General features: G+C 47.6%; 1 protein-coding gene across 2 annotated transcripts in view; it reads left to right on the top strand.

Annotated features, from left to right (window-relative positions):
- The window catches only part of LOC142958215 (nuclear receptor coactivator 3-like), a 52462-nt gene extending 32428 nt beyond the window's left edge, over positions 1–20034 (top strand). For both annotated transcript variants that reach the window (XM_076099777.1, XM_076099778.1), the window contains 21 exons: positions 3010–3117; positions 3713–3873; positions 5873–5973; positions 6079–6253; positions 8091–8273; positions 9112–9198; positions 9359–9499; positions 9930–10077; positions 10418–11019; positions 11111–12231; positions 12391–12523; positions 12904–13062; positions 13262–13492; positions 13744–13849; positions 13952–14123; positions 14455–14772; positions 15140–15238; positions 15768–16020; positions 16307–16484; positions 16607–16811; positions 17330–20034. In XM_076099777.1, the coding sequence (XP_075955892.1) occupies positions 3026–3117; positions 3713–3873; positions 5873–5973; positions 6079–6253; positions 8091–8273; positions 9112–9198; positions 9359–9499; positions 9930–10077; positions 10418–11019; positions 11111–12231; positions 12391–12523; positions 12904–13062; positions 13262–13492; positions 13744–13849; positions 13952–14123; positions 14455–14772; positions 15140–15238; positions 15768–16020; positions 16307–16484; positions 16607–16811; positions 17330–17341 (4677 nt within the window). In that variant the 5' untranslated portion in view covers positions 3010–3025 and the 3' untranslated portion in view covers positions 17342–20034. The remainder of the gene's footprint in view (positions 1–3009; positions 3118–3712; positions 3874–5872; positions 5974–6078; positions 6254–8090; positions 8274–9111; positions 9199–9358; positions 9500–9929; positions 10078–10417; positions 11020–11110; positions 12232–12390; positions 12524–12903; positions 13063–13261; positions 13493–13743; positions 13850–13951; positions 14124–14454; positions 14773–15139; positions 15239–15767; positions 16021–16306; positions 16485–16606; positions 16812–17329) is intronic.
- Positions 20035–20967: the final 933 nt, after the last annotated feature.

The raw sequence follows: 20967 nt of genomic DNA, 5'->3' as shown, positions 1-20967 counted from the left end.
AAGACGTCTTTAGATGACTCAAATCTGTCACTTTAACAGCCCAGTGCTCCCACTGGGCTTCAGGCTCCAGGGTCACTGGCAGACTGCTGTCCTGTAGCAGACCTGAAGAGTTCAGCTTCGCCCCAGGTGATGCCACAGCGCTTGTTGACCCTCGCGATCCTCCCTTCACACCGGTCTAATGACCCGGAAAATATGGGGGTCAGCAGAAGACCCCGGGGTCGAGAACCGGGTCAAACTTAGTGTGAAAGATCCAAAGCTGTTTACCTGCATGGGTGCACTCACCTGTGCATGTCAGCAGCAGAACAGAAGACGCTCCCATGATGGCTCAGTCTGCTGGGAGCTAACTTCTCTGTCCGTCTGTTTTTTTGTTTTTTTTGTGCGTCTCCGGCCGAGCCACAAAAAGCAGCTGCTCCTTAATAAGCACTCTGATTAACAGCTTCCCACCATTACCGTTGACTCTGATTAATGCCTGTGAGTCATCTTCAACCATATGATTTAGTCCAAAGACTTATTGAACGTGCAGCTGATCAGGAGCCTGTGATGTATTTGTTTCTGCCTTGGCTGAATGATCATGAATGGTGCCGTGACCGTCTGCTATAAATGGCCAATTCCTTTTATCTATTTGTGTTTAAATACAAAGAGTAAAGGTGTTTGCTTTTTTCGTGAAATAATTTGTCTCCTCTGTCAGCATCTGTGTATTTTCCTCCAGTTTTTTGTTATTTTACATCTTTTCCACCTCAAACAAGGCTTTTAAAATTTCCGAAGTTTCTATTCAACTGTTTTTAATGCTACAATTCAAACCCAGGTGCAGAGAAACTACGTTCTACTTTTTCTCACATCTATCACACGTCAGTCTTTCTCCCTTAAAAAGCCATCTTCACGCCCATCTCCCCTCTCCTTCTTGCTGCCCGCCATACTGCCGTCACCCTCTCCCGTTTCCCTCTTTAATGCCTGTCATTCCCACTGCCCCCTGCTGCTATATTGTGCCCACCACAGCCTCGCTGCCTCTCTGCCACCAGGCCCCACACTGCCTGTGGCGTGTAATTGACTTTCTCCCTGCACTGGAAAAGCGGGCGGCCCGCGCCAGGCTGGAGGTGACCCATTTCCCTGGGGCATTCAGCAGCCTCCTAATCAACCATTCTCTGGGGCCGCCTCATTCACTCCGCAATTAGAGCAACTCCCCCTTTGAGAACTCCATCAATAGGCTGCCAGGCGGGCGGGCTGAATTGTCGGAGGAGCAAAGACGGAGTTTCACTCAAACACTTTGCTTTGGCTCTTCGAGTTCTGAACCCCTCGACTTTGTACCTCCCCCTCTCTGCTTTTTACCGCGTCTCCCTCGTGGTTGGTTTCATCACACAGCAGCAAGCGGGGGTTTTTGTCTAACGACGAGCGGCAGACAGGGGAGGCAGGTAGACAGGAGGATAGGCAAGAAGAGAAGCAGGTAGGCAAGCAGACAATGGCAACAAGACAGTCAGATGGGTGGGACTCAAGGGAGAGATTAAAAGAGAAATTTGAAAGAAACGCAAAGCGGGAGGGATTGAGCAAGAGGATCGGCGTGTATTTAGAGCATCTCTCGCTTTCAGAAGCAAGTATTCCCCGTTGTTGTCTTGCAAGGGAATACACTTGTGTATCACCATGGTCTTGAAGACATGCATGAAAGCAAGCCCTCACATTGATTCTGTCTCAATAAGAAGGTGTGTTCGCTGCCTGTTTGAGCCGGATATATGATCTTCTTCGCGAGCCAAGAGCGCACGACTGAAGATTTAAAACGGAACGCAATCAGACGTTTTTCGCGAGCGGCTCTGATCCCACAAGAAGGAACAGGCGATGATGGCGCGCGGCGATTAAATAACAGGCCGGCTTCTCTCCCCTGCCGTTGGCCTGATTTACTATGCAGGAGAGGCGTGCTCTGGTCAGAGGATAACCATGTAATCAATGGAATGAAAAAGCTGCTCTGGCTGTGAAGGTTAAGAGGGGTACTGGAAGCTTTCAGCCCACTCTGTGCATCACACATGCATGCAAAACACACACCAGACAGTCTGAATGTTACATCTCCTCCTCTGATTCCTCCCCCCTCTCACCTGTTCCCCCTTCCCTCCCGTCTTTCTTTGACATGCCTTTATCTCTCTTTCTCTCAGCTCGCTCCCCCCCCCCCCCCCAATTTCTTTCTTCCTCTGCATTTACTCTGTATATCCTCTGTCTCCCACTATTTGTTCTCTCTCTCTCTCCCCTTCATTTACTTTCCTCTCTCCCCTCCCTTCCTCCATCCTCTTTTCCCTCCCACCTACCTTTCCCCAGTGTCAGCTGCTGTCACTGTGGAAAAGAAAGTGGCCAATCAGAGCTCACTTCACAGCACCAGCTTCGTCCTCCCTCCCTTATTTCTTCCGTTCCTTCCCTTCTCTCCTCCTCCTCCTCCTCCTCCTTTTATCCCATCTGCCTCTCTTCCCTACAACCTTTATCAGATCACTTCCTGGAGACGAAATGCGATGCATTATGGGAGACAGACGGCTGTCTAACGGGGTTAGTTGTGCAGTGTGGCTTATCATCAGAGACACTGTTAATCCTGTGTGTGTGTGTGTGTGTGTCTCTGTGTGTGTGCGTGTGTGGATGCACCATATGAGCTGATGAACTCATACATGCACAGGCCCACACACACACAAACAAACACAACCTCACATGCTTACTCTCTTTTTTTTTTCTGAGGAGGAGGAGGGGGAGGCAGACGAGACATGTTTATGTTCGTCAGTCTCTGCCAGGAGAATACGATTTGCATGATATAAGCATATTTTACTCTGCTGTGTTCTGTTTTGCACTGTATCCACTTTACAAGCTGCCTCTGTATCGGTTATTTTTGCTGAGTTGAAAAGGATGATTCCCATGTCTTCTTCCCTTCACAATTACGTGTATAATAAGAGCTAAAGGGCTAAAAGGGACTATATAATCCCTCATCTGCCTGTATTAAAGCCTTATTTACACCTGTGTACGTGCGGTTGTGCTCCGTCCTCCCAGGTGCTGATATGTGTACATGATGAGCGGATTGGGGGAGAACTCCATGGAGCCTCTGAGCTCAGAAAACCGGAAACGCAAGCTCTCCACTTGTGACACGCCTGGTCTGGGGTAAGTGTGTCTGATCTGCACAAGAGAGGGGAAACGCCAGAAAGTGGGCTACTGGGTCAGTGGCTTCTTGAGGCCGGGCCATGTGGCTCCTTTGTGTGCTGCGATGAGTAAGAACCTAAATGTGTGCAAAAATATGAGAAGATTATGAAAGTATTTTTGGACTAAATTATTTTTTTTAAATTCCTTTTTTTTTTTTACATCATTTGACTCTAATTTGATGTCTCATTGAGTTTAAAATCGTATATCTCTCTAAGAAGGTAAGGATATGACAGTAACGCAAACTGACTCCAAACCACAAGTTTATTTAAGGATTGAAACTCAAATAGAATACAACATAAAAATCGCAGAGAAAACTCTCATACTATGCAAAATAACATATGCATCCAAACAATGTACAGTAGTAAGAATGAAGTGACACATTTTGTATAATATTTCATATTTAAAACAACAGAATACCTGTTGTGTTTGGGTCGGGCTCGGTTCTTTCTCTCTCTGGCCCGGGTTTGTCTCGGACAGAAATATGCGGCCGAGCCGAACTCTAGTTGTTGAAGTAGCGTCAGCTCAGCCTTAAATCTTTGCACATTGCCCTCTGCAGGTGTGAGAGGAAGCGACGGGAGCAGGAGAGCAAATACATCGAGGAGCTGGCGGAGCTGATCTCCGCCAACCTCGGCGACATCGACAGCTTCAACGTCAAACCCGACAAATGTGCCATCCTCAAAGAGACGGTGCGGCAGATCCGCCAGATCAAAGAGCAGGGTGAGTGGACACAGTGGTCTGAAAACCCCAAACGGGACAGGGGCACCGCAAGTCAGATGGGACTGTTGAAAAGAGTGTGTGTAGGAAACATTGGTAGAGGTGATGAGGAAGAAGAGACAGCTGGACACACACACATACACACACACACACACATATACACATGTGCCTCCTCAGAGCCCAGGTGCAAGGACGAGTCAGTCATTCATCTCCCACAAATTTCACAGCTTCAACTGTTTATGTTTGGGAGGAAACATTGGCAATGCTTTGTGAACCTGTCATTTGCTTGTGTGCGTGTGTGTGCGCATGTGTGTGTGTGTGTCTGTTGGGCATGCACAGCTGTGTGCTGCCCTCGCCAGGGGCTGTTTAATTGGGTGTTTGCAGGTAATCACATGCCCATCCATTCTGCTGAACTGCCAAATTATTAGTTCTGTTACAGCTGCCATTGTCATACTTCTGTCTACATTATGCAGCGGTCATTTCCACAGCGAGCGATTTTTCTTTAAAAACACCTCCAGGCTGAGATTCTGGCTTTAACACACGCACTGTCAGAGCAGAATGGACATCTTTTTACACTCACACACACACACACACACACACACACACACACACACACACACACGTGTGTGTCGGTATACGTTTTCTTTTTCCGCTCAAGGTGAATTTCACGAGATCAGGGGTGAATTTTGCTCTCGCGTCTCGGCTCAGCTCAGTCAGCGTCTGCCACCTCGACAGGAAGGGGAAGAGGCTACAGCTGCCCCTGACTGGCTGCTGACAGGTTGCCATAGTTACAGGAAGTGAAGACAGAAATGACACGGGCGTTTAGACACGTCTCTCGCTCGCTACCTGTTCCTCTTCTCCTCTTTTCACTTTCAGTTGCTCTTTCTGCCAGTCTTCATGTTCGCGCTTTTCTCCCCTCAATCATTGCTGTTTTTCATCTCACTTGGATTTAATGTACTGTGCTCTTTCTTCTGCCCCCCCACACACACACACACACACACACACACACTCTCTTATCTGTATTGCAGCACAATGAGTTGCAGCATCTTCAGGTTTGCTCCCAGCATCTTAAGATATTTAGTGAGCTGATGGGAGTGCAGCCTCTCTCTGTTTATGTCTCATTCTATTTCCTCTGCCTCTTTCTCTCAGTCCGTCTCTGCTTAGCTTCACAGTGCCTGGATGTTGGCAGCAATGGCTGGTTTTTCTCTTTCTTTTCTTTGTGTGGGTATCTGTGCCCCTTGGGAGCTAATCAGATAGAATGACTCCTGTAGCCGAGCAGAGCCCCCGCCTCATTCTCAGACCAAGCCCCGCATTAATACAACAAACCCAAACGCCAGCCGTTTCCCGTCGGCGTCGTCTCCGTCCACATCCCTCTGGTTCAGCTCCGGTCCTTCCTGTCTCTCTCTCTTTCTCTCTCTGTCTCTCTCTGTCTTTCTTTCCCTCCCTCAGCCTCAGCCCCTCCATTAATTCAGGTGCCTCAGCTCCTGCCCCTGCACCATTACAGCTTCCAGAGCCTCTCTAGCTCTCTCCCGCTCTCTCTCTCTCTCTCTCTCTCTCTCTCTCCCTCTCTCTTCCCCTCTCTCTCTCTCTCTCTCTCTCAGCCCCAGCCTACCAGACAGTCCCTCAGAGTCTGACACTGAATATAAAGCAAGAGGACGGCTGCTACCTGCTCCACATGCACCCAGCCCTCTACTCCTCCTGACGGGCTCCTCAGAGAAACCTTCCTCCGTCCGTCTCCCTCCTCACCTGTAGTTTTAAATTAAGAAATATATATATATTTAAGTGAAGATTGAGAAACACTGCCCCCTGCTGGCGCAGCTGGAGTAGTGAATAACTGTCTGTTTCCTCCAGTTCCAGGTATCGTTGCTCTCTCCTTGTGTTTCTCCTTTGCTCTTTTTGTTTTTTGCTTCTTTGTTGGCAGCTGGGCTTGAAATGGCTGGTGTTTTTTTTGTTTTTTTTGTGATGTATTTTCTCTCATCCCCCTCCCTTTCTTCTCCTGCAGGGAAAGCTTCATCCAACGACGACGACGTCCAGAAGTCAGACGTGTCCTCGACAGGTCAGGGGGTCATCGACAAGGACCACCTGGGGCCGCTCCTCCTGCAGGTGAGTGCAGCGATCCACCCCGGGCCATCGGAAAAAAATAGTCTGAACTGAAGGATTTGATCAGCCAGCTGTGCGGGTGGTGACTTCCTGTCGCTGTGCTCTCAGGCTCTAGACGGCTTCCTGTTTGTGGTGAACCGGGAGGGCAGCATCGTCTTTGTGTCGGACAACGTGACGCAGTACCTGCAGTACAAACAGGAGGAGCTCATCAATACCAGCGTGTACAATATTCTCCATGAGGACGACAGGGAGGAGTTCCACAAGAACCTGCCCAAGACCAACAGTGAGAGACACACACACACACACACACACACACACACACACACACTCACAGGGAAGCTGCACATCTGCTCAGAAGTAAACCCTGCTTGACATCTTCCACAGGGCCGAGGTATAAAACTAACTCTTCAGAGGTTACAACAACTCTGCGCGCACACGTCAACGTAAACTCACTCGAGTTATTTATTCACGCTCCTCCGTTCTTAACTCCTCCTCTCGTTATTATGGAGGAGCTCCTGGGAAGTGCATGAGAGCTTTTCCGAAACACACACACACACACACACGCACACACACACACACACACCTGACAAAACCCACATGTGCACGGCAGCACCCACCCACTCTGCGCTAAGCAGGCAGAGCGTAGCGCAGCTGTCAGTCACACTCAGTGGTCCAGACAGTGTAAAACAGGCCTGAGCTCTATTCAGATCCCATGGCAGCCATCTGGAAACTACTTACTGCTGAATAATGCACCTCTACTCTTTCCTCTACTTAATGCAATTCCTGTTTGCCCGTGCCTGTGTGTTATTGTGTATATTTACATGCTTATGTCAGCAATAGGATTGCATTTTTAAAAAGGTGCTGCCCTGTGTGTGTGTGTGTGTGTGTTTAAGCCCATGAGTATGTGCACAGAGCACTATTTATAAAGCTGATTAATTATGGATTTGTGTGCTCGACTGAACCTGCTACTCGATTAACTCCCCAGTAATGTTCCGAAGCAGTGTGGGCTCGCTTATTCCTCCCGTTCCCTTGCAGGCTCCTTTATTCATTCACTGTCTTTATTTTTTAACACTCGTCTTTATCCACTTTTCCTCCGAGCGTCCCCCCTTTGCCTCGCTCAACTCACTCTTTCTCAGCCTCATTCATTCTTCATGTGGCCGCCTGAATATTGACGAATATTGTGCTCGTCTGTTTCTCCACCTGCTTCCCTCTCTGCTCTCCCGCCCCTCATTGTGTCTCGCTCTGCTGCTCTGCCCCTTCATTATCTTTTTTTCGGGCCCATGAATGAAATACGCACTCGCTGCACATTCCTACGGGATGACCGCTGACCACGGCAGCTACAGTTAAACACACACACACACACACACACGCACACTAACAAAAACAAACACCCAATCGTGCACAGCGTGGAGTGAGCCTTTGTTTTGGGTTGTGTGTTTTTTGACCCCTCTGTCTTGTCTCGCTGTTGACTAATTGTGTCTGATGGGAGATGTCGGCCCCAGCGACTGTACTGCGTTTCCTCCGTCCTAAGGCCTTGTTAAATCATCTCTCACTATCAGTTAACCCCCCCCCCCCCCCCACCAAACCGTCTCGCTGTCCTGGGTTTTCTCTTGTAACCTCCCTGCACCTGCCAGACAGAAACCTCCGGCCAACTCAAGGCCCCTGATAAGGCTTTACGTAGACCTTGGAGGACAGTTGGATGTCTCTCTGAAGTTTGCCTCCCCTTTCTCTCTCTCTTCCTCCCTTTCCCCTGTGAAGGTGACCCCGTCTAACTGTGTGTGTGTGTGTGTGTGTGTGTGCCGTGATGAGAAGTCAGGGCCTAAATGAGGATAGATGGCTGAGTGTCCCTGGCCTCTGCCCAGACTGAGAGAGAGAGAGATATTGGAAATCGACACCTTGGCTACATTAATCCCATGGTCCATTTAGCCAGACATCCGAACAGCAAGAGAGGCTTCTCAATTTAAGAGGGAAATTACAAGTTGCAGTGTGTGTTTGTTTGTTTTGTCTGTGTGTGTCTGTGTGTGAGCCGTTGTGACGTCTAATAACAGACGATTCATTCTCAGCTCGTTCCATTTTTACTCACCAGTGTAAGTTTCTTTCTGTTTGCATTTCCTTTTTAGTAAATGGAGTGTCGTGGGGGAGCGAGGCAGCCCGACAGAAGAGTCACACCTTCACTTGCCGGATGCTGGTCAAGTTTGGCCACGCTCACGGCCCCATGGAGGAGGGGCCAGGAGGGCCACGTTATGAGACCATGCAGTGTTTTGCTCTCACCCAGCCCAAAGCCATGATCGAGGAGGGGGAAGGTACGCTGGCTCAGTCGCACATTTACACACATTTTAGCTCATGATGAAGACTCCTTAACTTAGGATTTTACTGTGTTGACATAGACACTGATCTGTGTTTATCTGCTATTCCCCTACACTCAAAAAAGTGTTTTGCTCATTGTTATTTCACTTGGAGTTTATTTTCACATTCATTTCACATAAATGGAAAGAAATATTGTGTCATCACAACTACTGTGAAAGCCAATCGTGGTGCAGTATACAACTTCCACAGGTGTGATGAGGAAGTTAAAAATTGGACTTTTCAGTGAACCTTTGAAACAAAGACTATTTACACAAATTAAAAACATGTCTGGAGGAGAAATCAAATCAAAAAATACAATATTCTGGTTGAAAACCAGATTTTCAAAATACAATTTGCAATGCAGCAACTTTGTAGTTTTTACAAGTTCTTATTTGGGTACAGAATAACAAGCTCATTTGAACGTTCTCCACATTTTAGATGCACAGGGACATATAAATAATTTTTTATATTATAGAAACTATTTAGAAGAAATACAAGCACACTGACAGAAACAAGAGACAAAATAAAGAAACAAAATGTGATAGGACCATGGCCAGCACAGTTTTTCCTTTTTACATGGGGATTGTTATCTTGGTTACACACACCTGACGGAGATCCTGGGTTTGTTAAAGAGTTCAAATCTCTCACAGTTAAAAAAAAAAAAAAAAAACCTCAGTAGAGAGCTAGAGGAGCAATTTCAATTTGCCGAGTTTGTTTAAAACCAAAAAACAATGAGTCTGAACCACATGCAATGATCATGAAAGATGTCTGACACTCCTCTCCTTTCACCTGCAGACCTTCAGTCATGTATGATCTGTGTGGCCCGTCGGGTGACAGCCATGGAGAGAACGGAGAGTTTCAATACCCGGCATGAGCTGTCAGGTGAGGAGCTGGGTGCCCTAAATGCCCACTGAACGAACACCAAGAGCTCAAACAGGCTCCGACGTTAATTCTTTATCCGTGAAGAGGTTTGACTCACCCCCTCATGCGTCTCCTTGTTCCCTTTCTCTCCTGCTCGTCCTCCTTCTGTCCTCCCCGGCAGGTAAACTGATCCAGATCGACCAGAACTCTCTGCGAGCGTCGATGCGTCCGGGCTGGGAGGATTTGTTGAGGCGTTGCATTCAGATGTTCCTTCAGCACAGTGACGGGCAGCCCTGGTCGCACAAACGCCACTACCACGAGGGTGGGTCTCACACACACACACACACACACACACATCTGGAATCAACTACTGAAGTACCACAAGCTTAGAGAATCCGTCTCGTAAAGAGCTGTTAAATCTACAATGACATCAGGATCATCAGGATGTTTGCTCAGTTGTGTATTCAGTCTTCACTCTTACCATGTTCGCTATATGAAATTATTTGTTTTTCAATTTTTTTGTTGCTACCTATCTTGGCCAAGCCTCCGTTAAGACAGAAACCCTGAGACACATACACCTCATGCATCAGTGTATCAATAATGATCTCATTAAATGCAAAAGTCTGAGCGCTAGAGCATTGATCCTCACTGTATTCACAGAGTTGGTTTTAACATGGAGGCAGTGATTGATGACCTCTGTTATCAGATAAGTGTTTCAGGGTGTTCATTTGTCATTTCTTCTTTCGATGCAGCCTTCCTGCAGGGTCACGCTGAGACACCCTTGTACCGCTTCTCCCTGTCCGACGGCACTCCGGTCACGGCACAGACCAAGAGCAAACTGTACCGCCACCCCATGAGCAACGAGCCGCAAGGCTTCATCTCCACTCATCTACTCCAGAGGTCAGAAACTGAAAATACAAACACTTCACTCCGACACCTGCAAAGGATGTTTCATTAACTGCCTTGTCAAAAAAAGCACTTCCAGCCTATCTATGCGAGGCATTCATGCCACACAAATAGCTGAAGTAGCAGCTGAAGTAGCTTTTAATGCATTGGGATCACAGGCAGTGAGAAGACACCACACAGGAACTCGTACTTTAGTTGCACTTGTACTGAGCGTCACCAGTCTGAGAGCGGTTATTGTGGGGGGAGGGGGGGGGGGGGGGGGGGGGGGGGTAATAGTGTTTTCAAGGTTTTTGTATTTTTTTCCAAACCTTGTTTTTCGTCTCCTTCCTCACAGGGAACCAAACGGCTACCGCTCAGCTCAGGGTGGGAGCATGATGCCGAACACTATGAGACAACAGGGCATGGGAGTCCCCAACCCGAATGCCCAAATGAACATGAACACCGGAGGGGGGATGGGCATGGGTGGCATGGGCAACATGAGCAGGGGCTATGGCATGAGCGAGCAGGGCCACTTGGGTCACACGGGTCCGATGGCAGGCGGCTCTATGTACGGTGGGAGCGGGGGAGGAGGAAGTGGAGGTGGAGGCATGGGCAACCGCATGATGCAGATGGGGCAGATGAATCAGATGAGTCCCATGAATCACCCGGGCCAAGGCATGTCGCAGCACCCGCAGCAACACCCGCAGCAGCACCCGCAGCAGCACCCGCAGCAGCACCCGCAGCAGCACCCGCAGCAGCACCCACAGCAGCACCCGCAGCAGCACCCGCAGCAGCACCCACAGCAGCCCCCTTTTCAGAGCAGCGGAGGGTTTGGGCTGAGTGGCATGAACAGCCCGTCAGGGAGCCCCAGAATGGGTGGCCCCCAGCAGGGACTCCTGATGTCACCCCGGAACAGAGGGAGCCCAAAGATGGGCACCAACCAGTTCTCACCCGGAGGTGAGTTGAGCTGCGTCTGGTGATTAAGCATCAGTCATTTATAAATAGTTTTATTTGTTTGTTTGATTTGATTTGTTTTTTTTCTTTCCAGGCATTCACTCTCCCATGAGTGGCATTGTCAGTGGTGGAGGAAGTGGGGGAAGCACCACCACCTTCTCCAGCAGCTCCCTAAACGCCCTGCAAGCGATCAGTGAAGGAGTAGGGAGCTCCCTCCCCTCAACGCTAACGTCGCCCTCGCCAGCCCACAAACCTGACAGCTCTCCCAGCATCCACTCCTCCTCCTCTTCCTCTCAGCCCAGTCAGCCGACCAAACCAGGACAAGATGGCTCTAAAAGCCCAGCGGGAGGCTTAGGGCCTGGGCCCGGTGACCATCACCACCCCATGCACCATCACCACCATCATCAGCATCCGCAGGCTGAGAGTTCAGGAGACCGACCAGACAGCCAGGCAGCTACGGCAACAAAAGAGACTGGAGAGGGAAGCAATGAGGCTGGGGTGACGAACTCTGAACCTCCTCGGAGGGTGCCAGACAGTAAGGGGCATAAGAAGTTGCTGCAGTTGCTGACTTCCCCAACTGAGGAGCTGGGAATAGGTGGCAGCGGGTCATCAGGGCCCCCTGTGCCACCCCCACCCACCAGCAGCAGCACTCCTGCAGGCTCAGACACTAAGGACCCCACTGGAGGCATGACAAGCCCCTCGTCTACCGGCGTGTCCTCCTCTTCCTCAGCCAGTGCCAATCCGGGCCAGGCCACTGGTCCGGGGGGCGTGTCAACATCGATATCGTCAGCCCACTACACGGGCTCGCTGCAGGAAAAGCACAAGATCCTCCACAAGCTTCTTCAAAATGGAAATACCCCAGATGACGTAGCTAAGATCACAGCAGAGGCTACAGGAAAGGTGACACTCGGGGGCCAGGAGGGCGGGGAGGCTGGGACAGGGGGATCAGGGGCCGGTACCGGGCCGGGCTTGGTCGCGGAGCCCAAGCAGGAGCAGCATAGTCCCAAAAAGGAGAAGACCCACGCCCTCCTCCACTACCTCCTCAACAAGGATGATTCCAAAGAGCCAGTGGATGTCAAGCCGAAACTCGAAGAGCTAGATGGGAAGGGAGCCACCGGGGCCGCTGGCGGTCCAGCTCGGGGCGGCCCCGGATCTGGACCCGGCCCTGCGGCCGAACATCCTGAGAGCAAGATCAAGTCAGAGCCACCTGATGACGTAAGCCTGCTTCTTTGTTAAGACATGATTAAATAACTGCAACTATAATGTTATTGACATTTAGCTCGCCGTACAGACTCACTGCCTTTGATCTGAATGAATGTGAATCTTCACTGACATTTTTACGTAACAACTCATTTGGCTTATTTTGATGTTCAGCTGCACAACCTGGAGTCTATCCTCGGAGATTTAAGGGGTTCAAGCTCTGACTTTTACCCGGATCAGGCCGGAGGGGGAGGGGCTGGCGACACAGGAAGCAAACCCCAGGGTTGCCTTGACGACAGCCTGCAGGGTGAGTTCAAAGCCTACGAGAAGTGACAGTGACATGTCGAGGGTGTCATGACATCATATGTGATAATATCAATGCAAAATGCCAGCGAAACTGCATCTGGCATCATTATATGCTGGTTTTCTGAGTTGTTTTTTTTACCCCTACAGCTTCATAAGTGACCTGTTTTTTTTAGTCATTCGTGTTTACAAAATGAAACCGTCAATTACTCACGCACCACAATGTGAAGTTTGAAAAATCCCAATATCAATAGTTTTAAGATCCGAAACTGAGATATTATGTTTCCCCGGATCACCCACTCACTAATTTAATGCAACACAGACATCCTCCCTGTTTCTGAGGAATACGCGTGTGACCAGTGAGTTCATACTTTTTGTGCACAGGGAGTCCAGGAATGGGTCCGGGGCCTCGGGGGCCCTTCCAGAGGGCCTTGTCCATGGACGGGAAGCCTCCTGTTGGGCCCGTAGGAACAGGTAGACGCCCCATGCTTATCAAGCAGGAGAACATGATGGGCAGCCCAGACGGATACCCAGGAAACATGGGTGAGTGTTCAAGTGACCCAACATTCATTTCAGCACATTTTCTCTCACCTCTGTCACTTTTATTAGAGAGTGTGTTACCCAATCCTGGACTATGTTTTAATTTGTATCCTATTATCGGATAACCTTTTGAACTTTAAAGACACAGATTTAAGGTAACACGTTCCTGATACTGACACATCTGGTGTTCATGTTTTACCAGGACCAATGAACAGGGGCATGGTTCCCCAGAGGTCTCCCATGGGTGGGTCAGGGGACTGGGGCATGAACCGCTCCAGTGCCAGCCCAGTGGGCTCGGCGGGACACCCCTCCATGATGCGCCAAGGCATGGAGTACAACAATAGCAAGGGCATGATGTCGGGACCTATGGTCGGCCGCTCCAACAGCGTACCGGGCACCAGGTCTATGCTGCAGCAACAGCTCATGGATATGGGTACGTCTGTCACTACAATTCATTCGCTGTCTGTGCTGCGTGTTGTGGCATTCCATGTCATAGTAATCAGCTGGTCAGAAAATGTGTGAATACTCATCAAACTGACCCTGATTTTAAAATGTTCTGCACCTGAAATCGATGTTACATATGTGGACTAACAGATAATGTGCGTCCCTGTCCATTACATTCTATGAACTTCTGACTGACTCCGTATGTGTATAAATTAAACATATATTATATTTGTGGTTTAGGAGGCTCTGCTGACATGGGCATGGGTATGAGCCCCTTCAGCCAGCAGGGCCAGTCCAACCAGTCCCCCTCCTGGCCGGACACTATAATGGGCATGGAGGGTAACAGGTCAGTGTAACACCCTTCATCGTCTGTATTCATTCCTGATGAGCTGCAATAAGGAGGGAGTTGAACCTCACAAGCGTCTCTCTCTGTGTCTGTGCCTTGCAGGCGTCAGTTCGGCAACACCTTAGATGATCTTTTGGTGCCTCCCACCACCAGCGAGGGTCAGAGCGACGAGCGGGCGCTTCTGGACCAGCTGGACTCTCTGCTGAATAACACGGACGGCATCGCTCTGGAGGAGATAGACCGAGCCCTGGGCATCCCAGACCTCGTCAGCCAGGTAATGTCATCAGAAAAGACGTAAAAATATGAATTAACGACACTCCCACCTCTGTGCTCCTCTAGATCCCCCTAGAAGTAAAGTAAAAGGTGAAATGATCTGTCTCATGACTCATAAGTGAGCCTTGCGTTCACCCTGGCATTAGATATTTCAGTCATGACTCACTGTGTTCAAACTGTTCTTTCGCTGAAGGGAGATGGATGAGCCCAGAGGGATCTGTCTGTGCTGCTTAGAAAAAGACAATTACAGAGCCAACCAATTGGAAATGAATCAATTAGATGGAGAGGTTTGACAAAGTTCTCTTTTTGTCCTCTTGTCCTGTCTGCTCCAGAACCAGGGAAGCGAGCAGCAGATGGAGCAATTTCCAGGACAGGACCCGTCCATGGTGCTGGACCAGAAGCCTATCTACGGACAGGGCTACCCCGGACCCCCCTCCATGCCATTGCAGTCTGGCTATGGAGGGAACCCCATGCAGGGGCAGGCCCAGCAAGGGGGGTTTGGGCCCATGCTGTCTCAGATGGGCCAAGGCGGCAGCTTCCCCGGTATGGGCGGCATGGGTCACCCTCGTGCCAACATGATGAGACCCAGGATGATAACCGCCAACAAACCCATGAGGCTCCAGCTGCAGCAGAGGCTGCAGGGACAGCAGGTATGTTCACAGGAGCTCACTGATTCATCAGCTTGCATGCAAACAATTAGCTTGTTTCCCAATAAGGTACTAAATGTAATCTAAACTTGTAAGAATTTAGATGCACTTAAATAAATGCCAATATGCAGATTCAAATCAGGGACGGACCTCCTCACATCTGGGAGAAGTGAGTATTGGTGTGTTGTTACATCGGCTAGAGATAAACATTCATTCAATAGATTTCTTCTCTTCTAACTCCACCGTCTATGTTAATTCGTAAGTGTAATTTATCTGTGAATATATACCGTATGCAAGTGGGACAAGGTCAGAGTAACATTTTTGCTCCTCCATCTTATCTTGAATGCTTTTTTTCTTTTTCTTTCCTCAGTTCATGAATCAGACGCGGCAGGGCATGGGCATGAAGATGGAGAGCCCAGGAGGCAACCCTGGCATGAGGCCCGGCATGCAGCCTGGCATGGGAGGACAGGTAGATGACAAAAACTAATTTCTTACAGATGAATCACCGTAATACGTTTTTAATATCATCATCAGAATCAAGTTTGCCAAGTATGTCCAGACATATAAAGAATTTGACCCAAGTTGTCAGCAGCTCTCAATGAATTTTCATGCAACTTTAATAATAGTTTCAACTTATGACTCCTTTATAAAGGGTGACCTATCGGAATGTGTTACCGATCCTTTCAGCAGACCGGATTGTCCGTTGTAGTCTTCTCTTGTCCTATTTGGTAGCCAATTTAAACCAGACAGTGATGGACGTACAGTGTAGAACTGACTCCTGTGGCAGGTTGAGCTTCCTCAGCTAGTGGAGGAAGTACATCACCAGCTGGGTGTTTTTTTTGTCATCATACTTCAAATAAAGGGAGATTATAGGTCTCTGAAATCTGAACCCACCATACATACTTTATATTTTATGACATATTTTATTAAAGCAGCAAATATATTTATACCACATGTCAACCTTCCTTAAACTCTCTGACTATGTTTGTTTCGTGCAGCCGGGCTTCCTCAATGCTCAGATGATGGCTCAGCGCAGCAGGGAGATGGTCACCATGCAGATGAGGAGGCAGCGCATGATGATGCTGATGCAGCAGCAGCAGCAGCAGCAGCAGGCGGCAGCGGCCGCTGCTGCTGCAGGAGGATTCAGTCCCCCTCCAAACGTCACGGCTCCTGGTGGCATGGAGAACCCTATGGGGGGGCCAAGCATGGGCCAGCCGGGCCCCCAGCAGTTCGGCTACGGTGGGAATTATGGTGAGTTTTCCTGAGACGGGCGTCTAACAGAATACTGCTGCTCCCTGGTGGTGAGTCCGAGCACTGCAGGCCTCTGGTCTCACATTTGTCATGTAAAAGGAAGAAAGATTTATAAAAAAAATATTCTGAAAGCTGTCCATGTACATCTACCGATTACTTATTACGTATAATAGTCAATATCAAACAGCAACAGGATCGTCATCTCCCTTTAGTTATCACTATGAGTCAATGATCTATTTACTGTGGAGAGAGGAGCGAGCTCAGGCTGGGTGATTTATCTCCACAGGGATGGCACAGCAGGGAGACCCCTCGTTCGGACCATCAGGCGGCAGTCCTCCTGGCACCATGATGCCCGGCCGACTTGGGCCTCAAAATCCCATGATGCAACAGCACCCGCAGAGCAGTCCCATGTACCAGGGGGCAGATATGAAGGGCTGGTCGCAGGGAGGCATGGGACGCAACAGGTATGAAATCAAGACACATTTACGACAACGCCATGCCGTCAGATGAAGTTGTGCTTCAGTTTTTCTTTTCCTGAATGCGTACGGTTAAACCCGTCTTCCTTCATGTCGCTCTCCTTCACCAGTTCGTACCCTCCGCAGCAGTTTGGGCAGCAGGGACCACCGGGGCAGCAGCAGTTCGGGCAGCAGGGGAATCCTGGCCAGTATGGGGGCATGATGATAAACGGGGGCATGCCAGCCAGCGGAGGAGGAGGTCACATGGGCCAGATGGGAGGGCAGATGGGTATGAACCCAATGGTGATGGGACGCATGCAGATGGGGCCTGATCAGGTAGGTGCAGGTCTGAGTGCTCAAAGGACAAGTTCACATTTTTATCGTAAAACAATACTGACATGCCCATATGTACACTGAAAGGACTGTGGCTTGTAGTCATTTCTCTTGTCCATAGCGAGTGCAAAGAAATCTCTCCTTGTAGCAATTTCAATGTAAGAGATGGGGGACAAAATGAGTCTGAGTTAGCTGTTTTTCTGCGCCTTTTCAATTTGCGCATGTTCACTGATAAGAGGAAGACATCAGATCTGTGTGGAGAGATAATGAGCCCATCAAGTTTCTCAAGTTAATACATTAAAACAAACAGAAATGCCATATTTCCATCATCATGGCTGGCGTTAATTACGTCATCCTGTTGCGTCCTCTTCTTCTGCAGCGGTATAATGGCATTTGACTGGAGCATGAGCAGCTCCAGCTGTTTATTTCAATGAACCAATTACTGATATTTGCATAATGGCAGTGGGATTGTGCATTAACCTCTTCCTCACTTGTTTTCTCTTTTCCTCCCCTCAATCTAGAAATACTGCTAAACATCGTGACAGAAGCATTTGTCTCACTGTGACCTCCGTTCAGAGAGAGGACCCGGCTGCAGCACTGGAGTGTGTGTGTGGAGGACCAGGCGGCGTGTTGTCTATGTGTAGTGCTGCACTCCCCCCAGATGGGGGAGTCGACTTCCTTTGGACTCACTGCCAGTGTTGGCAGTCTGGCGACCTGGGGAAAACAGACAGACTGTCGCACACAAACATGAAAACACGCAGAGTTCATCAAAATCAGAAACACTGTGACACATTTTACACACACATAAATCCCTAAAACAGTGAGATAGACAGCTCTGTGATTCCTCTCGTAGACTGTAGTTTAATGTTCCTGTCTTTATGAGCGATGTGTGTGTGTGTCTCAATCACACACAGCTCGCTGGACCAAACGGCGAAGGTGGACAGACACTCGAGTAGATCACAGACTTGGACGAACGTGTGAAGACATCCTCTCCTCTGTCGAATGTACCATGAAGCTGTGTTCAGATTTAAAATGTGGGATTCCTCTTTTGTTTCTGAACTTGGTGGGATTTTCCTTTTTATCCGTCGTCCCTCTGCTGCTCCTGGAGGATCTCTGCGTATGTAAAGTAAACGGCATCCGATTGTGACACTCAGATGAATGTCGTTAAGCAGTAGCACATTGTTTCCTCCTCCAGGACGCCGCTGGGCTGAAGTACGATGGAATTACTTGTTGGCTGATTGCACTTTAAGGAAAGGCCAACATCAAAAGGATTGTGGCAATATAGAGGCCTTTACCCAAGAATTAATCCATAGCATCAGTTGTTTATTTTAGTTTATTTGTGTGTGTGTGTGTGTGTGTGTTCTCCAACTTTTCCTCTCTGGGTAATGTTGGCTGTTAATTAGAAATGGGTGATGATCTTTGTTCTAAAGTGGGAACCAGTAGAAAGGCGGTAAGCACAGATTTTATCCGACGCTCTCTCGTCTCCAGCGGTACTTATTTACAACAACAAGAGAAACGAACCGTTTTTAAAGTGATTTATTGATGTTCAAAACTCCACTTATATTTATACAGATTCATTAACATGATGGTTTTATCATTCCAGAGGTCATTTTTAAATCCCAATGTTGTAGATATGTTTGGTTACCTCGAACCAATTTACAGTGTTAGCTACAAGTGCAGAAATAGAACTGATTGCCAACTATGACATTACGTCTCTATATTAGCTCCCACTGTAAGAGAAAGTGGATGTTAGATTTCTAGCAATAATCATTCCTCCCGGTTTTCCGCTGAGGACGAAGCTGAAGTATCATTGACTCAAAGTGACGGCACTGCAGTATTAGACTTTCTTCATTTTCTTTCTTTTGTTTGTTTGTGAATATGAATTGTAAATACGCTTCAAATGTACTATATATAAATATATATATGCTTTTGTAGGTCACATACTGTTTTTGCACAGATTGTAAGGCTTGATATTTAAAAGTGTAATTTTCTTAATTCCTCATAGGTCAGCTTTTATTTTCAATACTTTAACCATCGGTTGGAAAGGAAGGGCCTCCTTTTTGTAAGCAGTACGTGTAGATTTTATTTCCTACTGTAGCTTTCTCCTCTCAGAAAGCACCCTTTATTTTTTCCGAGAACATAGTCTTAGCTAAAGAGGTGCTAGTGTGTCATTTTTTGTTTTCTAAATAAATTATTTTTCTTGTGACAAAAAAAAGAGAAACCACATGAATTGCCTGGACAAAAAGAGTTGACACATGATTGTGTTAGGCGTCTAGGGGCCCAGATGTCTTACCAGTATGTGGGGTTGATGTTTTCTGAAGCGAACCTCATGCTTCCATGTGCCAATTATAAGTTTCACTCCTGAGATTTCTGTGCTTTTGGCATTTCGCAGATATAATCGTTTGGCCTCAGATGCGAGACCTTTGGAAATCGACCCCACCGTATAACTGTCCATAAGTCCTTTTGGTTCGTTCAGACGGTTAATCCTGATGGAAGCCGCACATGATGTAGTTTGATCCCTAATTACCTGTCAACCTTTTTTTTCTTTTACATTCAAGTTTGCCTTTATTTTCATTGTATTTCCTGTGAAGCTTTTGTTGAAAAATCTACCTTTGAACACATGCTCAATCCAAAGATTTTTGTTTGCCATTCTGCAGTGCTTAGAAACATGTTCCTGATGTAGATCGTGCAAGTACTCATGTGTGCTTTTACTGTCGCACATAACCTATAATATACATTGAACTATATATGTTTAGTTGCATATATTATATCCCTATCCGTCTGACATAGAGTAGACGAGTCTGGTTCTGCTGAGGTGGTTTGAGTTTTTGTTTGTGATCGTTTCTTCCTTTCTGTAGAACTTATGGCCAGTTGAATTGTGGTGCTGCAAACGGAATGTTGAGATTTTCTAAGCTACAAAGGAGGTTTCATGATTGATGTCATTATGTCTCAGAAGAATAGCCTGGAGTTGTTTTGTTCTTTTTAACCCCAGTCTCAATGAAGAATATGAAATCTACAAATATAAAAAAAAAATAAAAAAAATGTCTGTGTTTTGCTTTAAAGGAAAGAAACTCCTCTCAGTGTGTCTTTGGAGCTAAAGAAAAGAGAAAGCACATCTGGGAAACAGTCATTATTACAGGATGTAAAATACTATTGCATTTTTTTCTTACCTTGTTTCTTGATGTTAATATCGATGTAAATACAAATTTATATTTAAACATTACAATGTCTCTGTTGTCTTTATGCACATGCAAACATTTTGGACATGACCCTGCAGCCACAGTTCAGTCCGACAGCAATCGAATACATTACTGGCCTTTCAAGTTCCAATATCGGCTCCCACTCATCACTTGTGATGACTGAAGTCTGCCTGTCTGCATGAAGTGGGAGGCAAGTGTGTGTGTGGATGGGAGGCATAGACATGTTGAGGGGATTTAGAGTGTGAAGGACATCTGTGTGGCAAATTCTCCGAAAAAGACGAGAGCTTCCTCTCAGTCTAGCTTTTGTCTGTGACATTGAGGGTCGTGCTGCCGTCTGCAGCCTCGCTTTTTTCTGCTGTTTGTTTCCTGCAACTGGTCACCTCCCCTTTTGTGAGCTTTTGTCATCAATCATCCCACTTTCCCCTCCTCTCAATGATTTTGCACCCCATAGATAGATCTCACACCTCCAGGCTATCCCAACCCTGCAGCTGTTACTGTACCCAAAACCTACAGAAGCCCGACAGCCTAGTCGGAGCTTAGAATAACTTAACTCCTATTCGGACCGGAGTGTCAATTGTAATAAAATTACAGTCTGTCAGTTTAAGATTGGCTGCCAGGTTACCGCAGGCTGACTCACTCAACCCTTGGTCGCTGGAGAAATGGTTTGACATTCAGTAACGAAGACGAGAGGAAATTTCTGTTCCACCTGTTTTAATGCAGTGATGATTTAATGCATTTTAAGTAAATACTACAGTGTGTCATTTTTTGATGAGTTATAAGTGTTTGATCTTCATTTAGCCTCGCCTTTGACAGCAGCTACTGGATTTATTGCCATGAAATCCATGACACTCCTCTGGTTGTAAAAAGAAGTCCGATTGTAGGAGTCTGAGAAAATTACTTCTCACTTGATTTACTACCTCAGTAAACATTGTAAACACGAGTTTATGGTCTCAATCGCT

The sequence above is a fragment of the Anarhichas minor genome, unplaced genomic scaffold, assembly GCF_050575085.1.
Source record: "Anarhichas minor isolate MPS153535 unplaced genomic scaffold, ASM5057508v1 ptg000003l, whole genome shotgun sequence".
Classification (NCBI taxonomy): domain Eukaryota; kingdom Metazoa; phylum Chordata; class Actinopteri; order Perciformes; family Anarhichadidae; genus Anarhichas; species Anarhichas minor.
This window is presented reverse-complemented; position numbering and strand designations above follow the sequence as displayed.